At 41.3% G+C, this 22,805-nt stretch overlaps 1 protein-coding gene across 1 annotated transcript in view; it reads left to right on the forward strand.

Annotated features, from left to right (window-relative positions):
* Nucleotides 1-22,805, forward strand: part of VWA8 (von Willebrand factor A domain containing 8) — a 376,045-nt gene that overhangs the window by 257,517 nt on the left and 95,723 nt on the right. Inside the window, exon 37 of the mRNA XM_018056795.1 lies at nt 874-1,075. Within this exon, the coding sequence (XP_017912284.1) occupies nt 874-1,075 (202 nt within the window). The remainder of the gene's footprint in view (nt 1-873; nt 1,076-22,805) is intronic.

Genomic DNA, 22,805 nt, shown 5'->3' on the forward strand with positions numbered 1-22,805 from the left:
GACTCTTACAGGCAAAGCTGCATTCCTTGAATTCACTGTATATATTAGAGATATGTATATGCATGAAACATATAAAACACATATAAATTCTTTATTATAAATCCATATAACCGTCTAACTTAGAAAAGGCAAAATGTCAAATAAATGCAGTTAAAACACATAAACAAGACTTGAGTTTCAGCATAGACCTTAGACCCCTGGGCAGTGAGTCAGCTCTGCAGCAGTCTGAGGTGTGAGTTGGTTTAGAGTTCCTTTCTTCCTGACAGTGAATGCAAATGTCCTCCAGGACCTACAGATGCAAGAGCCCTAAACTGGGCCTTCCTGATAGCCCGCTGGGTGAGAATCCGCCTGCCAGTGCAAGGGACACAGGTTCTACCCCCAGTCCGGGAAGATCCCACATGCCGAGGGGCAGCTAAGCTCACGCACTCAAGAGCCTGTGCTCCACAAGCAGAGAAGCCACTGCAGTGAGAAGCCCATGTACCTCAACTAGAGAGTAGCCCCCGCTTGCTGCAAATAGAGAAGGCCCACGCAAAGCGAGAAGAAAATAAAAAAAATTTTAAAAGAATATGTAAATAACCAGTAAATAACTAGATATTTTTTCCTTCCAGATGAATCTGTTGGTCCCTTAGTTTTACAGCAAATTCACTCATATGTATATATATGTATGTATATGTTATACACATATATATTCTCTTTCAGATCCTTTTCCATTATGGGTTATTATAAGACATTGAGTGTAATTCCTTGTGCTGTGTACAGCAGGTTCTTGTTGCTTAACTATGAGAATTCTTTACAGCAAGTTGAACGTAAGTCGAGCTGAGCTGGCATCATTCCCTGGGCTTCAATTGGTTGAACGCCATGATTCTTTTTCAGGTCAGACTCTCTCTCACCGTATACCACATGGCTGTCTACTATCTCGGACACAGACGCACTGCTAGCCAAGTGGGGCAGAGGTGGCGTTGTCACTGTTGATATGGGAGGCCGTGTCCGGCTTTGGGAAACTGGCCTTGAGCACCTGCAGCGGTCACTCATGGAATGGAGAAACATGATTGGAGAAGGTGATAGACACATGCAGGTACCGCTTGAATTGGCCTTACCTCTTACGGGGGCACATTAAGTTATCAATTATTTGCAGATGCCACAGTCACAGAAGCTTCTGGCCCAGAGACTCAAATGTAGTTTGCTAAAACAGCTAAAATAATGTGAGGACTCAGGCAAAGACAAATCTATCCTTTGACATAGTGAAAAAGTAAAAATGTGCCTTTTTTCTCTGTCAGTGCTTAAATATATAGGTTCCTCACCTCATAACATGCAAATGTGATCATCAGCTTTTATTTCTTAACCTGAAGCATTAATCAGTTTCCAGCTCCACCTTTGTATCCGTTCTCACTTCTGCCATTGTCGTCAGCATCTCCCCATGCTACCAAGGAAACAGAAATCCTGAGCATCTAAACGCAGCTCATTATGATAAGGCCAAAACCTTTAGACTAGAGAAGATAAGCAGAATTATGCATCCATAGAGGTGTGCTTTTACCAGCTCCCTTATTTCCAGAGAATGGAAGTTTAGCAGTCGTGATAAGTAGACTCAAATCTGCACCAGAAGGAAATATGGGAACAGGTCACCCGAGAGGGGGAGAAGGCAGTGGCACCCCACTCCAGTACTGTTGCCTGGAAAATCCCATGGACAGGGGAGCCTGGTGGGCTGCAGTCCATAGGGCCGCTAGGAGTCGGACATGACTGAGCAACTTCACTTTCACTTTTCACTGTCATGCATTGGAGAAGGAAGTGGCAACCCACTCCAGTGTTCTTGCCTGGAGAATCCCAGGGATGGGGGAGCCTGGTGAGCTGCCGTCTATGGGGTCGCACAGAGTCGGACACGACTGAAGCGACTTAGCAGCAGCAGCAGCAGCACCAAAGAGGGAGACACCGCTCCAGAAGTAACTCAGTCATCACCTAATCTGATTGCTGTCTGTAACTAATGTGAACAGTGTGGAAGGCTGTGTACCCATAAATACTAAACCATATTATGAAAGGATTTGTTTTGTCTGTAATTTATTTATTTTAACCTTCAGAGGAAAACTTCTTTGTTTATATTTCATTCGTATCCAGCAGAAAGAAAGGTAGGTTCCTGCCAACTGTGTTGCTCTGTAAAGAACCGGTTGGTGATATAGACAATAACAAAATAAGAGACTTCGACAAACTGCCATTGATATCTAATTATTAATTGCTATTTTATGTGGTTATTTTTATGATTTCCCTTAGAGAAGAAATATGCATATATTGTGTATGCATGAATGAGTAATACATCTTTTTAGCTTATAGGAGCATTTTGAAAATCATAAATATAGGCCAGCAACCTCAAATTCTTTTGAAAGGCTATGACTATATTAATTCAGTTAAGCTGAAACAAATGTATTACTCTAAAATAAACATGTCATTAAGTGCAATGGATCTATCACAGTAACAGACTGAATGTTGGTTGCTATCCATAACAGTTATTAGAAAATTAATTAACTATGGTTCTGCTTCTATTGTTATGCTAAAGATTAGTTTCTTCTTTGTCTGAATTAAGGTCCTTTTTTTAATTACAGCAATTGATGAAAAGTGAAAGTGAAAGTCACTTAGTCGGGTCTGACTCTTTGTGACCCCATGGACTATACAGTCCATGGAATTCTCCAGGCCAGAATATTGGAGTGGGTAGCCTTTCCCTACCCGCTCCAGTGTTCTTGCCTGGAGAACCCCAGGGAGGGCGGAGCCTGGTGGGCTGCCATCTGTGGGGTCGCACAGAGTTGGACACGACTGAAGCGACTTAGCAGCATCAGCAGCCTTTCCCTTCTCCAGAGGGTCTTCCCAACCCAGGGACTGAACCCAGGTCTCCCGCATTGCAGGCAGATTCTTTCCCTGCTGAGCCACTAGGGAAGCCCTATTGTGTTTGAATGTCTTAGGCTTTATTTCAATTTGCCGTGTGTTACAGAGATTAGAGGTCATGTTTTCCCCATGGCCAAGGTTTGTGGCCTAAATTAAGTTTCCTTCACAACAGAACTTTTAGAAGGAGTATCGCTCATGGTTTTGATAGCTAGTCTCCACCACTACAAAAGTTAACCCCGGTCTGTGTTTTACCCTGTAGCTCTTCTCTTCCCAGTGACTTCCTGCTGTGCGCCTTTGTGTTCCCAGCTTTTTAGCATGGCGACTGGTACGTTATAGGTCATATGCTTGTCTCTCCTCATACCCATATGCATGAAATTGAAACTTTTTGATAACAAATGGAATTCTTTTTAACTCTCTCAATTTTAATTGGTCTTTATGTAACTAACTATTTATTGAATGAATATATGTAGTTCCTGGGCTTCCCTGGTGGCTCAAACGATGAAGCATCTGCCTGCAATGCAAGAGATACCCGGGTTTGATCCCTGGGTCGGGAAGATCCCTTGGAGAAGGAAATGGCAACCCACTCTAGTACTCTTGCCTGGAAAATTACACAGACGGAGGAGCCTGGTAGGCTACAGTCCATGGCATTACAAAGAGTCGGACACAACTGAACAATTTCACGTATAGTTCTTAAGTTAGAAATGCACAGAAGTATAGCATATAATATCTCAGAAATAAGCAAAATACTCTGCTATAGTAGGTAGGGCAGTATCTGATCCTCCTACAGACCATTCATTTTCTGGGAAATGTGTAACATTATGTGTCCAGTTTAAAGTTCAGCTATCATAGAAATAAGATTTATTCAGTAATAAAGTTACATAATTCAGAATGGAATGATAGTTCCATTTGGAAAATGAGAGTAGATGTTATCCAGTGTTCTCCTTCCATCTCCGATGTTCCGTGATACATTTTGTTGATACTGAAAATATATACTTAAGCAAAAATAGGAATTTTGCAACTACCTTCTTAATAGATCCTCCAGCCTCTTGCTCATTGTGCTGCACGCTAAGTTGCCTTGGTCATCTCTCTTTGCGACCCCTTGGACTGTAGCCTGCAAGGATCATCTGTCCATGGGACTCTGCAGGCAAGAACACTGGAGCGGGTTGCCCTGCCCTCCTCCAGGGGATCTTCCTGACCTGGGGATCAAACCTGCGTCTCTTACGTCTTCTGCATTGGCAGGCGGGTTCTTTACCACTGGCACCGCCTGTTGCTTAGTATGGACCCTTTATTGGACATAGATCTGCTCCTGATCTGCGTGCTTGGAAAATACCTTCCCTAGAAGTACTGAGAAAAAAGAATTAGGTTCTCAGTAACATGCTTCTCATTTACTGACTGCCAGCAGCTTCGCTGTCAACATCAGAGTAACCTGATCTCCATCTAGTGGCCGAATGGACTTACTTTCCATCACAGAAATTAAAAGGCCTGGTTTACACTCCAGGGGTTTGAAGAAGCCGCAGATCTGCTGGTAGGGGAGGTTTGTGCATACCTGTTTTAGGCGGTTCTTATTGGTCATGAGATGCTGCTTTAGGTCAACAGTGAAGGTCAGGCAGACAACCTGCCAGGCCATTCACCACTTATTGACCCCATCTTTCCCTGACTCCTTTTCCTGGTGTCAAAAGAACTGTTTCTCTTTTAGATCAACTCTGCACTGCATACTTGATTGCTATCCTTTATGACTTTGATACATTTCAGCCTTCTTGAGGTGTTAGCTTTAAAGTCATTGTTGCTTTGAGTTTCAGTTTTTGTTTAATGCATTCATTGATAGTTTTCTGAAGTGTTTTTTGAGCTGAATGTGCCGTGTGTTCATTAATTTTACCTGCTTTATAGTACGGTGTGTCTATTGTAGTAAACGACGGACACGACAAACTCAAAGTGTCACTATAGCTGGAGCTCAAGAGCCCGTTACTAAGGATCCATATTTACCACTTTTAGACCATGTTTTCAGAAGCACAGGTTAGTCATATGCAGAATTTTTCTGACTAGGTTGTAAAGTATTCTCTATAAAGCATAGTCTCCATATTTTTATTTAGTTACATTCGGATCCTCCCAAGAAGGCTATTAAAACTACACCACGGTTTTCCTCAGAAAACAAATCATCTTCTCTAAAAAAAAAGCTCCTGGTGACTATTCTTGTGGGAGCAGAAAGGCTAAAAGATCACAACTTTCAAATATTATTGTCTAGTTACAATAAACTGTTCCAAGTGGCACAGTGGTTAAGAATCCACCTGCCAGGCGACACAGGTTCGATCCCTGGGTCAGGAAGATCCTCTGGAGAAGGAAATAGCAACCCACTCGAGTGTTCTTGCCTGGAAAATCCCATGGACAGAGGATCACACAGTGAGCATGCAAACACAAGCAAGCACAATAATCAGAAACGAGTCCTTCATTTTTACTAGTAGAATATCTCTGGGGCCTTTCAATAATACTTCCTTAAGTATGTACTTTAAAACTTGATAGACTCTTTGAAACAGTGTGAGCTGGAACATATTGATCTTTATGGTTAAGAGAGTGTGTGGCATACAATAGATACAGTGAATATTTTAAAATAGTGGCACAGACAAAAATATGTAGGAAAGATAACTAGTTTATGTTAAGCACCTCTGACCTTTTAAAGTAGATATGCTTAGAGTATGAGTAAATGTCATTTGCTGTAACTAGGCCTGGGTTTTGCTTTAACTACAAGTCCAACAGTTATGATTTTTTAAGATTTCGGTAAGAATGTTACGGCCCACTTTCGGTTTGGGAAACCACAAGATTATTTAACTGGTACTCTATTAGCAAGTTTAGTTTTTCACTCTGCAAGCTACATTACCTCCAGCTCTTCTGTGGGGGGTTGCAATTCTTTGTTCTTTTTAAGCAGCATAGTCCACCCTTGACTTTGGTCACTAATTCTGAAAATAGTCTGATTCAGTGGCTCACTGTTATAGAATGATACACATTTTATAGGACTGTTATACATACATGTTATCTTTGGGAATCTTCCTTGGCCCAGAAAAGCAATACTTCTTTAAAAAATTTTTTTAATAATTCCTCACCGTATCTCCTAGTCATGGGTCAGTAGAATTTGTTTTCATCAAGATGGGCTACTCTTTGACTATGTGGTAACAGCTGGGCAATGCCTCTAATGATTTTTCCTTTGTTTATTGTTGTTAGAGAAATCCCAGCCATAGAAATTCATTTTGAATCTAGACTTTGAACAGCATTTCCACTCAACTTAGAAAATGCAAAGCCCTCTGTGGAGAGTAGTACCCGGGAGAGGGCTGATAGGCCAGCTCTCTGGGCGATAGGGGGCGGGGAGGGCAATTTATCGTTTTGTCAGTTTTCAGGGAGTAAATACTCCTCCATGACTGATTTAAAGCTACAAAAGTTTAACCGTCTGCTCACAAAATCTATGAATATTTAGCAAGCATCTCTTGCAAACAAGTAGTTTGGCCCCAGTATGTCCCTGGCTTGCTCAAGCCTTTAACTAACTCCCCAAGGAGAATTATGACAGCTACCTAACCACAAGGTCCTTCAGAAATAAGACAATGGAAAGGCAGCGAAGAAGAGAGAAAGGCAAAAGAAAAGGGGAAGAGGTATTACTGAGAAAACAGATAAGACGGAGTCATGTCACCCCTGGGAAATGTTGAAGCCCGCACTTGTCCCAGTTACAAACTGGCAATGGTCTTCTTGAACCGGGAATTCAGTTTGAGGAAAGAGTTGGAAAGAAGTCTATACTCAAATGGGATGACACTCATGGATTCGTACGTAAGGGGCTCCTTTCTTATAAAATTTCAGAAGGAACTTGCCAGTTGATTTTTATATTCCTCCAGGAGTAGTGCTTCCATTGGATCACAAAGTTGTCAGTAACTGCTAAATGGAGCTAAAATTAAATCGGCAACCACCTTCCCAAGACAAGCAAATCAACAAGCTTATGAGTTTAGAGAGTCCATGAATTTTCACTAAAGTTTTGTGCATATCCAACAAAAAGATAACTCTATAAATTATGAAAACCATCGGTATTAGAGTTGTAAAGTAATATTAAAAGTAGAAACATTATTTAGTTTTTATATTTTAGAAAAGGCTTAACCTAAGGAAATTGCTTTTCAAATCACAGAAATATTTCTACTCCTTTCTCTCATAACCACTTTAATTTAAGATCCTTATTTTATATGGAGCTGTATCTCCAGTGCATACTGTCTGAGAGTATAATCAGCAAGAGAAGAAGTAATCTTGGTCTTCCCAGGTGACTCGACGGTAAAGAATCCATCTGCTAATCCAGGAGACTCAGGTTCAGTCCCTGGGTCAGGAATATCCTCTGCAGAAGGAAATCACAAGCCATTCCAGTATTCTTGCCTGGGAAATTCCATGGACAGAGGAGCCTGGTGGGCTACAGTCCAGGGGGTCGAAAAAGAGTCAGACATGACTCAGTGACTACACAACAGCAGCAAAGAAGTAATCTTAGTAATGTTTATTTAAAATATAAGGAAAGGAAATCAGTTCTATAATATATCAGTTAAAAGTTGAGATATCAAATGCAATGAATGTGTTGATGATCAATGGCTCTAGAATTTTTGTGGTTCTGAGCTCATTTTATACATTTAGTTATGTGTAATCAACACATCCACAATGACTGTAGAAATAAAACCTTGCTCTTATATTTATATAGAAAATTTTCATAAGTGGTATAGCCTATTATTTAAGAGCCTAAAATTTTAAATGGTCAAACCCAGGTTCAAATCCATGTACCACTTTTTAAGTGATCTTCAGCAAATTACTTATCCTTTCTAATCCCCACCTTCCAGCCATAATATAAAGATAGTACCATTGTACCTTGCAAAGTTGTTGTAAGAATGAAATGCAATGTATACTTGACACAAAGTACTCACTAAACAAATAAAAATTAGAAACTTAGAATATCAGTATTACTGGTCTACAGAATTCTTTAATGCTTCTGTGGAAACAAAGCCAAATTTAAAGGAAGCCGTGTTACCCAGACACCTAATATTACATCATGACCCAATGAGTTACATAATTCATCATCGATCTTAGTGTTAAAAGTGGGGTTTGTTTATAATCCTGTTTAGGAAAAGTTTTGTCAGGCCCAAAAAGGGAATAGAAAAAAAAATGGCCTGCCTAAACTTGTCAGCTGCAAGAAAAGCAGGAAATCAGTGGTAGGACAACTAGTGTTTAGCCTTATTCAAATTAGGACGGGACCAAGAGCACACAGTGAAACGTGCATCGTCTTTAGCTTGAGGCCGAGAACAGTAAAGAGCAAGCCAGATTTGGAGCTGTCGTTCCTAGTTTGTCTATGTACGGTATTTTTTCTATCTCCTTATAACGTTCTAAAAATGTCTCTCTTTGTATTTTGTTTCCTTACAAGGTCAGGCCACAAGTACCACATCTAGCCTCTCCTTTTGAATAGTTCCACTCATTCTTTCATTTATTTGTTTAATTAACATTGTTGATCTCCTAGACTTGCTAGGATAAAGAAATTAATAAGAGACAGGTGCAGACGCAGGGAACTTACAGTCAAGTAGAGCTGTAACCAAATAAGCTATGGTGCAGGGTGTGCAGAAAGGGATGGAAGCATGAGTAAGGGACCAGAGGAGAGCAGAGAGTACTTCCCTCTACCCTTGGAAGGGGCTCTGAGATGAAGTAACACCTGCGTCTGGTTTTTAAGGAAAGGGAAAGGGACTCCTGACAAATCAAACACGGGTGATTAGTTTAGTCTCTTGCCAACAAAGGGTGGAAAAGGTACAAAACCACAAGGGCAAAGGGAATTGGAGATGCATCAGCACATTAGAGGATTAAAAAGTACATGAGGGGGTGGTGACTGAGTTAACAACTTGTTAACAACTGAGTGAACAACTCCTTCCTCCAGAGGGAGAGATGCAAGCTTTACTCTGTGGAAGCCCCATAAAACATCAGGACTTGAAGACACTGTGTTCCAAAGAAGACCAGAGTACAGGGCAGCACTGAAAATTGGAAGGTTAGTTGAAAGCCCATGTAGAGGCCACTTAGAAATACAGATTTTCTCCTCCATCTTATGCACCTGGGCAGCCAGCTCTCCTCTCCCTTGGACAAGATAGGAGCTGCAGTGGAGATTTGCATAGTATAAGACAGGAGTGAGGGACTTCCCTGGTGGTCCAATGGTTTAAGAATCCACCTTCCAATTCAGGGCTTGTGATGGGGAACTAATAGCCCACATTCCATGGGGCAACTAAACCTGTGTGTCACAACTAGAGAGTCTGCTCACTGCAACGAGAGAGGCTGGCTTGCCACAGCGACAACCCAGTACGGTCAAAAAAAGACAGGAGTGAGACCATATAGCCAGCAAATAGAGGAAGTGAGGGTCTGCTTTCCTTATTTACATCTCGTGAAGCTGCCATTCATATTTATACTCCTTAAGCAGGAGATTGGGAAAATGTTTTCTGAAAACTGACATGCACAAGAGAAAAGCCTTTCTTTTCTTTTCTTTAATTTTTTTTTATGGAAAATAGTTTTATTGTTTTTCTTATCACTTTGAGTCCATATACACAAAAAAATACAGTCTATAGGATGAAGCAATCATTTTTAAGATAAAGTTTATAAGGAGATGAGTAAAAATGTACTAACATAGAAAATCACATTAGAATTAGTAGATTGTTTATCCATGGGAAAGCTATTTGTATCCTAGCGAGGACAGGATTTTTTTTAAGTTTTATTGGAATATAGTTGATTTACGATGCTGTGTTGGTTTCAGGTCTGCAGCAAAGTGAATCAGTTATACATATACATATATTCACTCTTTTTTACATTCTTTTCCCATATAGGCCATTGCAAGTATTGAGTAGAGTTCTCTGTGCTATACAGTGGGTCCCTATTAGTTATATGTTTTATATATAGTAGTGTGTATCTATCAGTCCCAATCTCCTCTAATTTATCCAATTCCCTTTCCCCTGGTAACCATAAGTTTGTTTTCTTTCTACATCTATGACTCTAGAGAAAAGTTTTTCTGATGCTGACCTTTGGAAATTTCTCCTTGCTAACTTTACAAGAAGACCCACTTGTTGGCAAGCCCAGATTTTATGCAAAAAAAAATTCAATTCACTTTTTAATACCTTATCCTTAACTATTAATGAATAACCTCTTGTATAAAAGATGGAAGTCAAAACAAATGAACACAGAAATAAAGCTTATACAAAAAGCAGAAAAACATTTCACAAAGTGAAAATTGATATTTCAGATAAGACAAAATATTATAAAATAAAAACTTGATGCTATTTTAAGATAGTAACCTTCAACCTTCAAAGAATAAGAAGGAGTTCTTGGAAATTAAAAGTGGTAGCAAAAATAAATTCAATAAAAGGATTGGACATTAGAGAACTCTTGCAAATGATAAAGAAATTGAAAATAGAGATGATAGATCTTATCAGACTAATACAAATTACAGAAACAGAAAATGAAAGAGCAGGAAATTACCCAAAAAATAATTTAAGAAAATTTCACTAAAGAACAGATATTCAGTTTAATTAGTGGAAAACATACACACTCATGTATACACCCCAAAGCATATTCTCTTGAAACTTTAGAACCCTGTGGGTAGAGACAGAGCTGAAAACTTCTAAGCTGAGGAAAGTGGGAAACAGGTTATATAAAATTTACTATAAATTCTGATGGCATTAAGCTTCCCCACAGCAGCATTGGAAACTAAAGGGAAGATTATTTCCAACCTAGAATTTTATACCCAGCCAAGTTACAATCGAACATAGGGTGGACTAACATACAAGTCTCAAAAAACTTTCCTTCTTCATCCTGCGTGATGCACTCTCAACAAGAGGAGGGAATAAATTAAGAGAGGAGGACAGGGTGGAGCGGTCTTAGCCAAGGAAGAGGCAAAGGTAGTTCCCAGCATGATCATTGAAGGATGTTCTGGAATGGCAGCTGTGCCTGAAGACACCACTGCAGCGCAAAGTGGGAAAACAGGGTTCCAGAAAGAACAGATGTTGTGAGAGGGGAGAAGGGAGCTGGTAATGTTGAGAGAATTTAACAGCTCTGCTGGAGAATTGGGGAACAGTTAGAAAGAAATAAAGATAAGAATTAGTAAATAGTACATGTTAGTGGGGAAGATGAAAACTATAGAATAATAGTATGTAATAGTATATATACATTATTGTGTGTGTGTGTGCTCAGTCACTAAGTAGTACCCAACTCTTTGTGACCCCAAGGACTGTAGCCCACCAAGCTCCTCTGCCCATGGGATTTTCTAAGCAAGAATACTGGAGTGGGTTGCCATTTCCTCCTCCAGGGGATCTTCCTGACTCAGGGATCAAACTGCTGTCTCTTGCGTCTACATGCATAGGCAGATTCTTTACCACTTGAGCCACCTGGGAAATGTGTGTGTGTGTGTGTGTGTGTGTGTGTGTGTGTGTGTATGTGTGTATTATAGTGATCAAGACCATCCCCAAGAAGAAGAAAGGCAAAATGGTTGTCTGGTGAGGCATTACAAATAGCTAAGAAAAGAAGAGAAGTGAAAGGCAAAGGAGAAAAGGAAAGATATAAGCATTTGAATGCAGAGTCCCAAAGAATAGCAAGGAGAGATAAGAAAGCCTTCCTCAGTGATCAGTACAAAGAAATAGAGGAAAACAATAGAATGGGAAAGACTAGAGATCTCAAGAAAATTAGAGATCCCACGAGAACATTTCATGCAAAGATGAGCTCAATAAAGGACAGAAATGGTATGGACCTAACAGAAGCAGAAGATATTAAGAAGAGATGGCAAGAATACACAGAACAATTGTACAAAAAAGATCTTCACAACCCAGATAATCACGATGGTGTGATCACTCACCTAGAGCCAGACATCCTGGAATGTGAAGTCAAGTGGGCCTTAGGAAGCATCACTATGAACAAAGCTAGTGGAGGTGATAGAATTGCAGTTGAGCTATTTCAAATCCTAAAACATGAGCTGTTAAAGTGCTGCACTCAATATCTGGAAAGTCAGCAAATCTGGAAAACTCAGCAGTGGCCACAGGACTGGAAAAGGTCAGTTTTCATTCCAATCCCAAAGAAAGACAGTGCCAAAGAATGTTCAAACTACTACATAATTGCACTCATCTCACACTGGCAAAGTAATGCTCAAAATTCTCCAAGCCAGGCTTCCACAGTACATGAACTCTGAACTTTCAGATGTTCAAGCTGGATTTAGAAAAGGCAGAGGAACCAGAGATTAAATTGCCAACATCCACTGGATCATCAAAAAAGCAAGAGAGTTCCATGTTTTTCTTTATTGACTACACCAAAGCCTTTGACTTTGTGGATCACAATAAACTGTGGAAAATTCTGAAAGAGATGGGAATACCAGACCACCTGACCTTCCTCCCGAGAACTCTATATGCAGGTCAAGAAGCAACAGTTAGAACTGGACATGGAACAACAGACTGGTTCCAAATTGGAAAAGGAATACGTCAAGGCTGTATTTTGTCACCCAGCTTATTTAACTTACATGCAGAATACATCTTGAGAAATGCCAGACTGGCTGAAGCACAAGCTGGAATCAAGATTGCAGGGAGAAATATTAATAACCTCAGATACACAGATGACCCCACCCTTATGGCAGAAAGTGAGGAAGGACTAAAGAGCTTCTTGGTGAAAATGAAAGAGGAGAGTGAAAAAGTTGGGTTAAAACTCAGCATTCAGAAAATGAAGATCATGGCATCTGGTCCCATCACTTCACAGCAAGTCGATGGGGAAACAGTGAGAGACTTTATTTTGGGGGGCTCCAAAATCACTGCAGATGGTGACTGCAGCCATGAAATTAAAAGATACTCCTTGGAAGAAAGGCTATGACCAACCCAGACAGTATATTAAAAAGCAGAGACATTACTTTGCCAACAAACATCCATCTAGTCAAAGCTATTGTTTCTCCAGTAAGTCATGTCTGGATGTGAGAGTTGGAGTATAAAGAAAGCTGAGTACTGAAGAATTGTTGCTTTTGAACTGTGGTGCTGGAGAAGACTCTTGAGAGTCCCTTGGACTGCAAGGAGATCCAACCAGTCCATCCTAAAGGAGATCAGACCTGAATATTCATTGGAAGGATTGATGCTGAAGCTGAAACTCCAGTACTTTGGCCACCTGATGTGAACAGCTGACTCATTGGAAAAGACCCTAATGCTGGGAAAGATTGAAGGCAAAAGAAGAAGGGGATGACAGAGGATGAGATGGTTGGATGGCATCACCAACTCCATGGACATAAGTTTGAGTGAGCTACGGGAGTTGGTGATGGACAGGGAGGCCTGGCATGCTGCAGTCCATGGGGTTGCAAAGAATCAGACACGACTGAGCGACTGAACTGATTGAACTGTGTGTGTGTGTTATAATATATATGTGTATGTTATTATAATTAGAAATATATGTAATAACTTACATCCTGCACATAGTAATGTATTTCTGTACATATATAGTAATAATGAAGTGTACAATAAGAGCATAAACAATTTGATTTAACCAAGCTTTGTTAGGAGGATAAGGGGAGGGAACATAAGATGTGTGTAAGATAGGTGAAATAATCCTCACCTTTCATAGTAGGAAGTAAATAGATAATGTAAGAAGAGTATTTAAAATATAAAGGTAAAGAGCGTGAGATGTGGCGAGCAGAGTTGAAGTGCCTGGCTACCTGTGGGGAGTGAGAATCGGGGGTGAAGATGGTAGAGGTCAGGGTTGCTGATTTTGTTATGCATCTTGTAGTGCTATCTGGCTTATTAAACTGTTTATTACTTTGATAAAAATTTAAGATTGGTTTAAGACAATAAGAAGTAGGAATTTACCAGGTAGATAAGAGGAGTAAGAGCAGCCATGAAACAGAAACTTAATTTAGCTCATCTCTGTATCCTAGACACTTCTTAAAATACATATTTTTAAATAAAGCTGAATAAACTGGTTAATTTCCCTTATTTCACATCAAAATGACTCAAGAGGAGTACTAGGTCTGAATAAGATGGAGTAAGCACATGCTTACCCTGTCTCTCACTGAATTTAACAATAAAATATGGACAGGATACATTGAGCAGCTATTTGAGATCTCTGAAAAAGCAGTGATAGCAGATGTATTGAGCAAGACCAGAATCTGAACTTCCATTGAACTGGCTGTATTTCCCCCTTCTCCCCAGAGTCTGCTGGGCCCGACTCAAAGCTTTCTGAAAACGGAAGTGGGTACTCTCAGCAAACCATTCATAGAAATAGAAGAGAGCTTCCTCAACCTGATAAAAGGCCCTACAGCTGGCACCATACTTAATGGTGAAAGACGGAGCGCTTTCCCTCTCAGATGGGAATAAGACAGGGACAACCACAGCCATACACCCATCACTCCTGTTCAACGTCAAACTGAAAGTCCTAGCCAGTGCAACAGCAAGAAAAATAAGTAGACGTATACAGACTGGAAAGGATGAAATAAAACTGTCACTATTTGTAGATAACATAATTACCTATCTAGAAAATTCCACAGAATCTACCCAAAAAAACCCCAAGCAACACCCAAAATAAACTGTCTTTCAATTAAGTGAGTTTAGAAAGGTCAAAAATTAATCATTTTTATATCCTAGCAATTAATCATTAAAAACCAAAAATTTTTAATATATATGCCATTTACAAAAAAAGCTCCACCTAAAAATGAAATACTTAGGTGTTTGTCTCTGTATAACCCCATCAGATCATTTATTTTTGAGGAACCAAGCAATATTATACAGCTCTGTGACCAGCAGTAATAAAGATCTTTGGAGCTGGTCTTTTTTTTTTTTTTTTAATTTTTTTTATGTGGATCATTTTTAAAGTCTTTATTGAATTTATTACAATATTGTTTCTGTTTTATGTTTTGGTTTTTTGGCCCTGAGGCATGTGGGATCTTATCTCCCTGACCAGGGATCAAACCCACGCCCCTTCATTGGAGATGAAGTGAAAGTTGCTGTCATGTCTGACCCTTTGTGAGCCCATGGGCTATATAGTCCATGGAATTCTCCAGGCCAGAATTCTGGAGTGGGTACCTTTCCCTTCTCCAGGGGATCTTTGTGACCCAGGGATCAAACCGGGGTCTTCTACGTTGCAGGCGGATTCTTTACCCACTGAGCCGCAAGGGAAGCCCTGCATTGGAAGGGCGAGTCTTAACTGCTGCATCACCGGGGTAGTCGCTGTTCCTTCATGTTTTTAATAGAAAACAGAATTCTCAGTGATTCTTACACCATTTCTTAAATCCCTGACACTCTCTCTTTTGAGAAAGAAATAAAGTAGGTTAAAATCTTGCAAAATTTCCATGTTGTTCAAGTGAACAGGACAGAGGGATCTGAACTTGGTTTTCAAAAGGGCAGGCCTGCTGGTGGGAGAGGGGTAAAGACAATCACAGCTGCAGTGGTCTTGATTCAGTGAGGAGAGGCGTGGATTAACAGGGTATCCATCATCACCACTAAACTAACTGCCTTAGCAATGATATCCACCTTTGCTTTTCCAGCTCTAATGATTAACTCTGGGGAATCTTGCATCTCTGTTTTAAAAATGGGCCATTGATAGGCAGGACCCACACATATATATGCTTACCTTCAAGGATGTAGCTGAATCACTGTGGAGTGTTTAGAGGAAAACTGAAGCCTCTCAAATTTGAGAAGGGTGATCTCAGTCACCAGTGAAAACAGAGCTGCTGTGATTGTGGGAAGGCAAGAGTCCCAAACATTTACCTGCCACAGTATCATTTCAAAAAGTGTTTGTGATAAGATATAGAGAATGAGCTGGTGGTTACCAGTGGGGAGGGGGTCCATACCGGGGTCGGGGAGTGGGGGTCACAAACTGTTGGGTAGAAGATAGGCTCAAGGTTGTATTGTACGATGGGGAATATAGCCAATATTTTGTATTAACTGGAAATGGAAAGTAAGCTTCAAAACTTATATAAAGTAAAAAGTTAACAAAATTTTAAAGTGTTTGTGATAAAGCATCAAAAAAAAAAAAAAAAAGCAGAAGTCAGGCAGCACAGAGAAAAGTAGAGAAACTCCATCAGTCCTTTTGTGACAGATAGGTTATATTAAATCTGTGATCATTTTACTTGCTGGGCATGCGTGCTCAGTCATGTCCAGCCCTTGGCAGTCCTCCGGACCATAGCCCACCAGGCTCCTCTGGCCATGGGGTTTTCCCAGCAATTATGCGAGAGTGGTTTGCCATTTCCTTCTCCAGTGGATTTTCCTGACCCAGGGATCGAGCCCCAGTCTTCTGTGTTTATCATCCTTCCCCCATATTTCTAATTGATTCTCACATGATAAGTGTTTATACTCTAGCCCAGCTTTAGGAAAGTCAACAAACCATAATTTCCTAGAAAGATGATGGTGATCCAAGCTGGAGAGTTTCTTTGTGGCATTGGCAGGCTGTCATATACTGAATTAAGGAAATAGTTGTTGTTGAGTTGCTAAGTCGTGTACAGCTCTTTTCGATTCCATGGACTGCAGCATGCCAGGCTGGACCAGCAATAGATATTTGAGGCACTTGACAATCAGCCCACCTGAGTTTTCCTGTGGAGCACAACTCTGTAGCTACCAGCATATGCCCTGTGGAGGGTGGGGGAACCCTGAGATATGAAGCGTGGTTTTTACCCTCAGGAAGTTTATATAATTGGGGAGGTAAGACTGATAGTCAAGGAACAGCAACAAGCAGTGCAAAAGAATGTGTTTTTGTTGCTGCTGCTGCAGTCAGTAAGTCGTGTCTGACTCTGCCACCCCGTGGACTGCAGCATACCAGGCGTCCCTGTCCTTCACTGTTCCTGGAATTCGCTCAGATTCATGTCCACTGAGTCAATGGCACTATCTAACCATCTTTTCCTTTGCTGCCATCCCATCCTTCTCCTTTTGCCTTCAATCTTTCCCAGCATCAGGGTCTTTTCCAGTGAGTCAGTCCTTCACATCAGGTGGCCAGAATATTGGAGCTTCAGCTTCAGCATCCGTCCTTCCAGTGTAGTTCAGCATTAAATTGTGGGCTTTAAACCCTGTGCTGTAGTCGTTCAGAGGAGAGGCACCCATGAGGATGAAATTCATAAGCAGAGGAGATGGGGCTTCAGTTGAACTTTCTTACTATTATTTATGTGTTTGGATAGTTGAAAAGGAGAGGGAAGGGCATTCCAGGCAATCTAGACAAAACGACCACAGGCACAGATACAAACACCATCCTTGGGTTTCCATAATAAGCGGAAGAATTGGGCCATAGGCTTGGGTCCCCACAAGTCCAGGAGTGATGTGGACACAGATGCCAGAGGAGCAGTGGGCAAACACCACAGCCAGGGTGATGCAAGCGCAAAGCCCAGAGTGCAGATCTGGGTTCAACACCGTCTATCCCCAGGAGACTGGGGTAGGGGAAGGGGGATGGGAGTACTCCAGAGCAGGAGCGAGAATACGAGCCGGGTCTGGGACCCCCAGAAACACACAGGAAGATCGAGTATGCTTTCGTTTCAGCACAGCCCTATTGACACAGGATGTTTTTAAAAGCAGTTGAAAGGAAGCTTGCCTCAGCAACCCTTGGTCTGTGTTAAGCGTATATACAGCATATTGTAAGACAAAGGTAAGGATATGGGGTTTGGAGGGAAGTTGCGTAAATCATCACCCAAATAGGAGTAACCAAGCTCTATGGAAGCCCAGTGAGATTTTTAGGGTCCTGTGACTGGGAGCTGTGGAAGATCCTCGTGGGAAAGTACACGGAATAGTGAAGACTGTGCTGGGAACGTGGACTTGGCAGTGATGTGCCATCTGGGAAAAAACCCTGAGTGCAGCAGGGCGGTGGCGACGCCATGGCGGTGGCCAGGCGTGAGTAGATGCCGGAAGGCCACACAGGGACGTGAAGACAGGCATCCTGCCTGCTTCTAGTGTGGATGCCCTGCCAAGCGGCAGATCGTTGAAGGAATCAGGAGAGTTGGAGAGGAGGTAGGGTTAAGACGTTTCAGATATGCTGAATTTGAGATAATGGTGAGATATTCCATTGACAGTCAGTAATTGGATATTAACATATTAACAACTAGACCGGAACGCCAAGCTAGCAAGAGTCACAGTGATCGTTAGCATGGAGGTGTTCATTGAAACCATGAAAATGGTTAGCTGCTAAGGAAAGGAGAGAGATCAAGCAAAATGACCAGGACAGATAAGCTATGTTTATAGAAATGCGTATAGTCAGATGTTTCTGAGAGCATTTTCTCAGAACCCTTTTCAAAAACTAAAGAATCCATGTTCAAGCTGTTAAACATAACCTAAGAGATGCTTAGAGATGAAATTATAATTAATAAGTATCTGGCTTTGAGAAGTCGCAATAAAGAAACCCCTTCAATTTGTTTAACCCAATAGTTCCCCAATGTGTTCAAAATCTTGTTAATACTTTAGCAAGTTCCCAGTCTCTATATTCCTGGTTTTCTTTGCTTCGGTTCACCACAGACTCTATATGTTAGATTTCTTAGGAAAAGAGCCTTATGCTAATTCTAAGTCTGACTCACGACACAGCCTTGTTGCATGACATTTACGACTTCAGAGAATGTATTTGGGATGCTGGGGTTAAGCTGACAGTTAAAAGAATAAGTTCTCTCCAAAACTTTGAATAGAGGACCTATTATTTCATGTGATTCCAGAATTTTTATGGAAAAAGAAAAGGTATTGAAAGTGGCAAAACTTCTCCTCTCACTGACTTAAACTACAGAAGGGAAAAACTTGGTTCATGTAACCAGGAAGTCCCCAGACCTCAGGTTCAGCTCAAACCATGGGCTCCACAGGACCCTTGTGTCACTGTGGAGTGACACTGTGGAGTGACACGGGGCCCAGGACCCTCTGCCTTTGGCTGTGCTTTTTCTGAGGTGGCTTTCCTCTTACAGTCCTTCTCCATCTGGTGGCAAAGATAGCCCTGTAGCACTAGGCGCTGCATGATTCTCAGCTGGTAATCCCATCAAAGGGGGCATGTCTTTGCCCGTAATTCCAGCACAAGTCCTCAGAAGTGCTGCAGCGGGTCCGTGAGGTCACGTGCCCATCTCTGAACCCATCACTGTGACCACAGTGATGGGGTGCTGTTAGGTGGTCAGATCTTGGTCATGTCTCCACTTCTAGACTTTGAGATGAGAGAGGGCTGTATCAGTCCCATCTGAACCACGTGTTAGGAATTAGGGAAATACCCTGGAAGAAGTACTGAATAAGCAAAAACATAGCCACTGGGTTTTTGGTTTTTTTTTTTGTTTTTTGGTAGTTTTGACAGCTACCTTCCAAGTGACAGCTGCTGACCTCTCAGGTGAGGGCTTTCTGGAGGCCAAGACTGTTGCCACATTTACTTTGTTTTGCACTCAGCACAACATTTATGATATGTGTCCCTGACCAAATGCAAAATTGTGATAATTAGGCCTGTGATTATATACATTGTTGCTCAGTTGCTAAGTCATGTCTGATTCTTTGCAACCCCATGGACTGCAGCACACCAGACTCCTCTGTCCTCCACCATCTCCGGAGTTTGCTCAAATTCCCGTCCATTGAGTTGACGATGCTATCTAACTATCTCACCCTCTGCCGCCTCCCTTCTCCTTTTGCCTTCAGTCTTTCCCAGCATCAGGGTCTTTTCCAGTGAGTCACATCTTCACATCAGGTGGCCAAAGTATTGGAGCTTTAGCCTCACCATCAGTCCTTCCAGTGAATATTCAGGGTTGATTTTCTTTAGGATTGACTGGTTTGATCTCCTTGCTGTCCAAGGGACTCTCAAGACTCTTCTCCAGCACCACAGTTCAAAAGCATAGCATCCATCAATGTTACCTTTTGTTTAATTCCTAGACTGAGTACTTCATAAATATGTGCTTGGTTTTCTAAGTACATGTAAGGCAGGAATAAATATTCTAGTTACAGTTTTCTCATGGACTTTCCAGTTGCTGGGGTTCCGAATGAAATTGTCAAGTCTTTCTTGACAGTGCTCTGATGATATTGCAATGGGTTTTCCCTTCAATGAAAAGAACTAATACTGGATAATTTTTATTATTTTCTTCCTTTTAGATGTCTATCTTAAAGGTTATTAAAGGCCTTATGTTTCACATAGCTGGTGTGGGTTGAATAATCCTTTCCATAAAGAACAGCTTCTATAGAGCCCTGCTAGGAGAATCTAAGGAGAAAGCAATGGCACCCCACTCCAGTACTCTTACCTAGAAAACCCATGGATGGAGGGGCCTGGTGGGCTGCAGTCCATGGGGTCGCTAGGAGTCGGACATGACTGAGTGACTTAACTTTCACTTTTCACTTTCATGCATTGGAGAAGGAAATGGCAACCCACTCCAGTGTTCTTGCCTGGAGAATCCCAGGGACATGGGAGCCTGGTGGGCTGCCATCTATGGGGTCGCACAGAGTTGGACACGACTGAAGCGACTTAGCAGCAGCAGGAGGAGAATCTAAAACTTGTGTGGGTTTTGTGCTAGTCAAAGGGGAAAGTGCTGCATTTGATTGTGAGTCATCATGACCTCAACCATTCTGCCATCATATTTACATAAGAGTCATTGCCCAGAAAGAGAAAGCCCTGACATAATCTCAGAAACAAATTCATGTGCTCTAAGTCTGGCTTGAGTTAACGCATAAAACCCACAGCAAATATTGCGTTGGCCAGAAAGTTCATTTGGATTTTTCCATAAGATGTTACAGAAAAACCTGAATGAACTTTTAGGCCAACCCAACATATAAAGGCTATTTCACAGCAATGCTACTGCTGCTGCTAAGTCACTTCAGTCGTGTCCGACCCTGTGCGACCCCATGGACGGCAGCCCACCAGGCTCCTCTGAACCTGGGATTCGGTTGCCATTTCCTTCTCCATTTCACAGAAATAAATAATAGCCATTATTGTCACCTTAGTTCTAATACTAAAATATGATTTTTTTTCCCACTATCCTGTAGCTCATGATTATTGTACTTGTGTGTGTGCTGAGTCACTTCAGTCTTGTCCAACTCTTTGCAACCCTATGGACTGTGGCCCACCAGGCTCTTCTGTCCATGAGATTCTCCAGGCAAGAATACTGGAGTGGGTTGCCATGCCCTCCTCCAGGGGATCTTCCTTTCCGAGGGATTGAACCCACATTGAGTTTTTCACCGCTAGCACCACCCAGGAAGCCCAATTACTGTACTTAGAAGTGTAAAAATCAGCTGGACATCTCTTTAGGAAGGCTAAGCTACTGACTGCTCTCAAGATTAAACAGCAGCACACCTGAAGATTCCAAATTTAACTCCTCATCCAAGCCCAGTTCAAGAAATATTTAGATGTATTTGTAAATGAATATATAATTTTAATTTTATATCTGTTTATATAAAATTATGAATATTATAGTTATAAATTATCCATATTTATAAATAAAGCCACCTCTGAGTTTTTCACTGTATCTTTTCATCTTTGGTGAGTTAGATAGGAACATATGTTCACCAAAGGTAGCTGATGATAAAAATGACAGAAGGAGATGGTGAGATGTATGGAGAGAGTCCCATGGAAACTTACATTACCGTATATAAAACAGATAGCCAATGGGAATTTGCTGTATGGCTCAGGGAACTCAAGCAGGGGCTCTGTATCAACCTAGAGAGGTGGGATGGGAAGGGAGATGGGAGGGAGGTTCAAGAGGGAGGGGACATATGTACGCCTGTGGCTGATTCATGTTGAGGTTTGACAGAAAGCAACAAAATTCTGTAAAGCAGTTATCCTTCAATTAAAAAAAAAATTCCAGAAAGAAAAAGCATTCCCCCTGAGATCCTTAAGTCCAAGCTTTATTTATAATTTCTCTTCTCAGGTACACCTAAGTAATTTACCCTTTTGTTTTTCTTTGCCAGCTCTAATTATATCTTTTAAAACTGTTTGCTTATTTTAATCTTTCTCTCTATGTATTTTTTCCTTTTTTAAATTTTTTGTTTTTTTAATCTTTACAATGTTGTGTTGCTTCTGCCATAAAGCATCATGAATCAGCCGTAATTATACATATATCCCCTCCCCCTTGAGCCTCCCTCCCTTTCCCTCATCCCACCTCCCTAGGTCATCGCAGAGCGCTGGACTAGGCTCCCTGTGTTACAGCAACTTCTCACCAAGTATCCATTTCACACACAATAGTGTATATGTGTCGATGCTTCTTTCTCCATCCATCCCACTCACTTCCTCCCCACCTCTGTCCACGGGCCCATTGTCTACGTATATTGTTCCATGAACCACTTCAAAGCAAGTCATATACATGATACTCTGTTACCTCCAACCGCTTCGGTGTGTATTTCCTCAAAACGAAAACACTCTCCTGCATAACCACAACACAGACCTCAAAATCAGGAAGTTAACATGGATACTACATTAACATCTAAAACATTCAGATTTCACATGTCCCTGGTAACATCCTTTTTACCAAAAGGAAACGGTCCAGATTATTTGTTAGTTTAGTTAACATCGCTGTTACCTTTTGATCACAAACAGGTCCTCATCTTTCTCAGACTTCCAGACCTTGGCGTTTTTGAAGCATGTAAGCCAGTTACCTTGTGGCACATCCTTTGGTTTGGGTATATCTGATGTTTTCTCATTTTAGATCCAGTTTACCTTTGGCTGAATTTTCCCAGAAACGATTCTGTGTTTTCCTCAGCGTCTCCTATTAGGTGACACCCCAGTTGTCGATTTGTCCCGCCACTGGTGACGTTAACTTTGAACATTTGGTTAAGGTGTTATCTCCACTGTATTCTCCACTGTGAAGTTACTGTTTTTCCTTTCTGTAATTAATGCTGTGTCTCCTGAGCATACATTTTGAGACCGGGCAGATATTTTGTTTTTCACCAAACTTTATCATCCATTGATGATTCTTGCTTGAATCAGTTGTTGCTACTGGGGTTGCCAAGTAGTGATTTGTCCCAGTTCTGTCATTCCTTCTGCATTTATTGCTG

The sequence above is a fragment of the Capra hircus genome, chromosome 12, assembly GCF_001704415.2.
Source record: "Capra hircus breed San Clemente chromosome 12, ASM170441v1, whole genome shotgun sequence".
NCBI lineage: Eukaryota > Metazoa > Chordata > Mammalia > Artiodactyla > Bovidae > Capra > Capra hircus.